Source organism: Archocentrus centrarchus, chromosome 1, assembly GCF_007364275.1.
Source record: "Archocentrus centrarchus isolate MPI-CPG fArcCen1 chromosome 1, fArcCen1, whole genome shotgun sequence".
NCBI lineage: Eukaryota > Metazoa > Chordata > Actinopteri > Cichliformes > Cichlidae > Archocentrus > Archocentrus centrarchus.
Window position 1 is genome coordinate 28,866,133 of NC_044346.1, and position 4,298 is coordinate 28,870,430.

The 4,298-nt window shown below is 41.7% G+C and overlaps 1 protein-coding gene across 1 annotated transcript; it reads right to left on the bottom strand.

Annotated features, from left to right (window-relative positions):
- Positions 1 to 333: 333 nt before the first annotated feature.
- On the bottom strand, positions 334 to 3,196 carry adra2a (adrenoceptor alpha 2A). Its single transcript, XM_030736773.1, has 2 exons — positions 2,978 to 3,196; positions 334 to 2,799 (listed from the first exon to the last, which is right to left on the bottom strand). The coding sequence occupies exon 2, from the start codon at positions 2,591 to 2,593 to the stop codon at positions 1,310 to 1,312; it is 1,284 nt and encodes a 427-aa protein (XP_030592633.1). The 5' UTR covers positions 2,594 to 2,799; positions 2,978 to 3,196; the 3' UTR covers positions 334 to 1,309.
- Between the last annotated feature and the right edge of the window lie 1,102 nt (positions 3,197 to 4,298).

Here is a 4,298-nt window from a genome sequence, read left to right on the forward strand (position 1 = left end):
GGTAGCACAAGACGGCAAATGAACCGTTACTTCTCTGCTTCCTGTGCCTTGCATTACAACCGTATTTATCATCGAAAACGGACTCCGAAGTCTAAAGCTCCACTAAACACACTTGGGCGGTAAAAAAGATTAAAAAGTTAATTTAATTTGACATCTTAGAAAAAAGAAAAAAGTCGGCCATCTTATCACGATCATTATTAATCCAGAGAGCAAAAGAACATTTGCACATGTTCTGCTGAGGCTCACTAAGAGCTAAGCTTCTTGTTAATCTCTTGCAAAGGTCAGATTCAACAGACCTGTGTATTTGCACTTTTCTGTTGATGTATCCAATTCACTGTACAAGAAGGTTTTCACACCCTCACATGGCAGGCAGATAAAAACGCTTTATTCTTTGGGAACTCTTCTTTAGCGCCTCATTTTCTGAGAACAAATTCAGACTTTTTTTTCCTGTTTGTGCTGACTTTATGCCTCTTTCCCATTTTATTACGAGCCTCTAGTGTGTTTGTGTAAAAAAAAGTGCGTGTCAACACAGTATAACATACTGTAAATTATAACATTTGTTACCGGTCTGAAGTTTTATATGGCTCCTTGAGACTGTTTCAGGAAGTGGCCTTTATTTATTCTTTTAAAGGGTCTGCATTTTTCCCACAAGTTGTCATCACCACCATCATCATCATCCTAACCATCACTGACATCACTTCATATCATTAAAAAAAAAAATAGCACAATACTGTATCCAACAAAAATAGAGACAAATGTTCAGACAGATCATTTTGTACAATATACTGCCATAAAATACAATACATATCATGGACTTCACTGTGTTTCTTTTATAAAAATACAAATAGCAGTTACAACAAAACATGTTTTCACTGTGGTGTTCTGTACTTTAAGCCTCTCTTTTTGTGGACTTATTGTTCAGGCTGTGAGTGGCAGAGATGGTTCAAAAAGAGAATGTCGCAACACATGGGAGAAGTTAGCCTTCAGTTCTTTCTGCTGGACAGAATCTGTAAGACATAAATGTTTTTGAAAGAATGTTTCTTAACCCAAAACCTCAATCTTTCTGAAACCTTACCAAGTACCCAAACCTAGACGAATATTAAAGAAAACAAAGTTTTCTCCCAGAAAGTCCCAAAGGCAAATTTTTCCCACTAGTGCACAGGAAGCTCATCCTGGCAAAGCTTTTCCAAGCAGTTACACCTAGAGCGATCACAAACTGGTGATCCATGCACAAAGATCACTGTGTTTTACAATTTATGTGCAATATGGTAAAAAAAACAAACAAACAAAGTATGTACAAGATGGTCCATCATACATATCTTCTCGTGTCCCTCCTGCACAGTATCTTTTTGAATGACCTCCGGAAGTCGTTGTTGAAGATGGTGTAAATAATGGGGTTCAATGCACTGTTGCAATAGCCGAACCAGAAGAAGAACTTGAACAGGGTGTCAGGGACATAGCAGGACTGACACAGTGTCTTCAGCATGTACGTAAAGAAAAAGGGAAACCAGCAGATCACAAATGCTCCAATGACCACTGCCAGGACGAACGTGAAGCGTTTCTCCCGGTTCTGACGACCTTTCCAGCGGCTGCCCTTGGTGCTCGGCTCGCACTTTTGGATGTCATTGTCCCCTGGTTTGATTTGACTCAGCCTGGGTTTCCCCTTAGTCGGTTTCTTTTTAATTGAGCATGGATTGTTCATATTGTGGTCAGAGGAGGATGAGTCCTCAATGTCCACCCCGTTGACCTCACCTTTCCCATCCTCTGCACCCCCTACTTGTTTCACTTCCTCCTTCAACTCCATGGCCTGTTCACCATTCAGCTTCTCATGGCAGAGACGGTCCTCAGCATCACCCAGGCCATTCTGTTTCTGGTTGGCAGCAGCGATGGTGGCAGTCTTGCGTGTTCGGTCTCCAGGTGGTGCTCGCGTCCTCTTTTTGGCAATATGATAGATCCGCACATAGACCAGCACCATGATGACACATGGGAGGAAGAAGGACCCAATGCAGGAGGAGATGACGTACCATTTCTCATCATTGATCCTACACAAAGGTTTAGTGATGTTAGTATAATTGTTATTATTGTTAGAATTACTTTCAGTATTCTTTTCTTTCTCCATGGTGATTAGAGGTGGGAAGGAAATAACTGCTGCAATAACCCACACAATGAAGATGATGCATTTGATGCGGCGCGGTGTCCTTTTCAGGTTGTACTCAATGGCCTGGGTGATGGACCAGTAGCGGTCTAAGCTGATAGCACAAAGGTGGGCAATGGAGGCAGTGCAGAAGAGAACATCGAGTGCAAGGTATATCTCACACCACACTTCACCAAAGTACCAGTATCCCATGAGCTCATTGGCTAAGGAGAAAGGCATCACAAGGGTAGCCACTAAAATGTCTGCTGATGCCAGAGACACCAAGAATAAGTTCTGGGGAGCCCGTAGGGCCCGGCTTGTAAACACAGCTATGACCACCAGTACATTACCAAATACTATCAACAGGATCATGATCCCCACCAGTACTGTGAGTGGCAGGGCAATCTGGAGGCTGTAACCATCCATGTCTGTCTGGTTGGTCTCCATAGCAGACTCCATTGGAGCAGGTTGGCTCACTGCCTATGTGAGTTCACCTGAGGTTAACAAATATCCACCAGGAAGGACAGAGCTTGTATCTCACAGCACGGATGAGAAAGGAAGCAAATGAATCACTCCTCCGGGGCTTTCTTGAGTTTTTTTCTCTCTCATTGTGTACTGCCTCCTTCAAGAATTAGCCTTTATTATTTATAAGGCTGTCAGTTCATCTGAAAATATGAGGCAACATAAGGAAAAAGAGATCAGATCCTTCAATGCTAATAATGGTCTTCTCAATCAACTATGACATGTCTTATGCTACTAATATAACTGGCTTAGACATTAGGTGAGCACTTGAACCTGAGTAATATTGAGAAAAGAGCTTTAAAAAGAGTGCAACAACCTTACCTGAGATGAGATGAGGAGCAGGGGCACAACGTGTCCAGTGGATGAGAGACACAAGCATTAAAAAACTGTCAGTGGGTAACTTCTTTAGGCAGACCATTTGGAAGAAAAAAGGATCCATGTGGCAGATGAAGCATTTCCTCTGCGTCTCCCCTCTCTCATCACACAATGATCTCTGTGCTGCATCTAGTTGTGCTCAGTAGCGGACCTAATAGAGCGATAATCATGTTATCCCTGGCGCTGCCGTGCTTCTGTCTGCGTGTGGAGTTTCTCTCCTCAGTGTTAACCAGTGCGCCACTCCCTCTCTTTATAACCCACACGCTGCAAAAAGTGTCCCCCTCACCGGGCCACTGCTCCTCCATGAAGTGTCAACATTGGCGTTTTGCCATGGTATGTTTATCTGACAACATATCACACTCCACACAAAAAGATGGTCTGGAGGTTTGCTGCAATGAGAAGGTATTAAAGGAGGAGAACATCATCAGGGTGAGTTATCACAAGAAAAGAAAAGAAAAGAAAAGAAAAGAAAAGAAAAGAAAAGAAAAGAAAAGAAAAGAAAAGAAAAGAAAAGAAAAGAAAAGAAAAGAAAAGAAAAGAAAAGAAAAGAGAAGAAAAAAAGAAAAGAAACACAACAATTGTGCAACTGCTGGAAAAAATAACAGATAAATTTTATTATCCAATGTTGTTCCACTTTATTGTAATTTAAATAATTTGCCCGTTTTACAAGAATAAATGCTCCAGGTGTTTGACATCATGCCTCATGACCCTCATAATAAAAAACAGAAAAGCCTGAACAAGTAAAGAATAAAAGGAGAATTAATGCAAGTGCAAGAACTGTTATTTGCAGCAGAGTTGTACTGGGTTTAATTTAGTGTCATAGAGGAAGAAATTTTTTTTTTCTTTTTTTTGCTTCAAAACGAGACACTATTTAAAGTGTAAACTTCAGACCATGTTGGGACAGACATTTTTTGCAGTGCAGCTGCTAGATTCTGTTGCTAAGCAGCTGCCATGGCCACACCACGTGGATATGATAGAGGCATTTTATTACCCACCAAACTTAATTTATTTGTCCACTTTTCACACTCCGTGTAGAGCGCACAAGGGAGTCCCCAGACTTTGTGGGGAGCAGACCTCTGACTGACTCACAGGCCTGGTTGCCTGAAGGACACGTGTCAAAGTGTCCGCAAATATGACTCAGAAGCAAAGGTTCGGGTAGCTGGAGAGTATTGGTTTATATCCCCATGGAATCTAAAAAATGCAACCTCTTGTTTAAGGAGTCTTCCCTCTTTCGCACGTTGAATCTGAAGCAAATTCTGTGATTCCA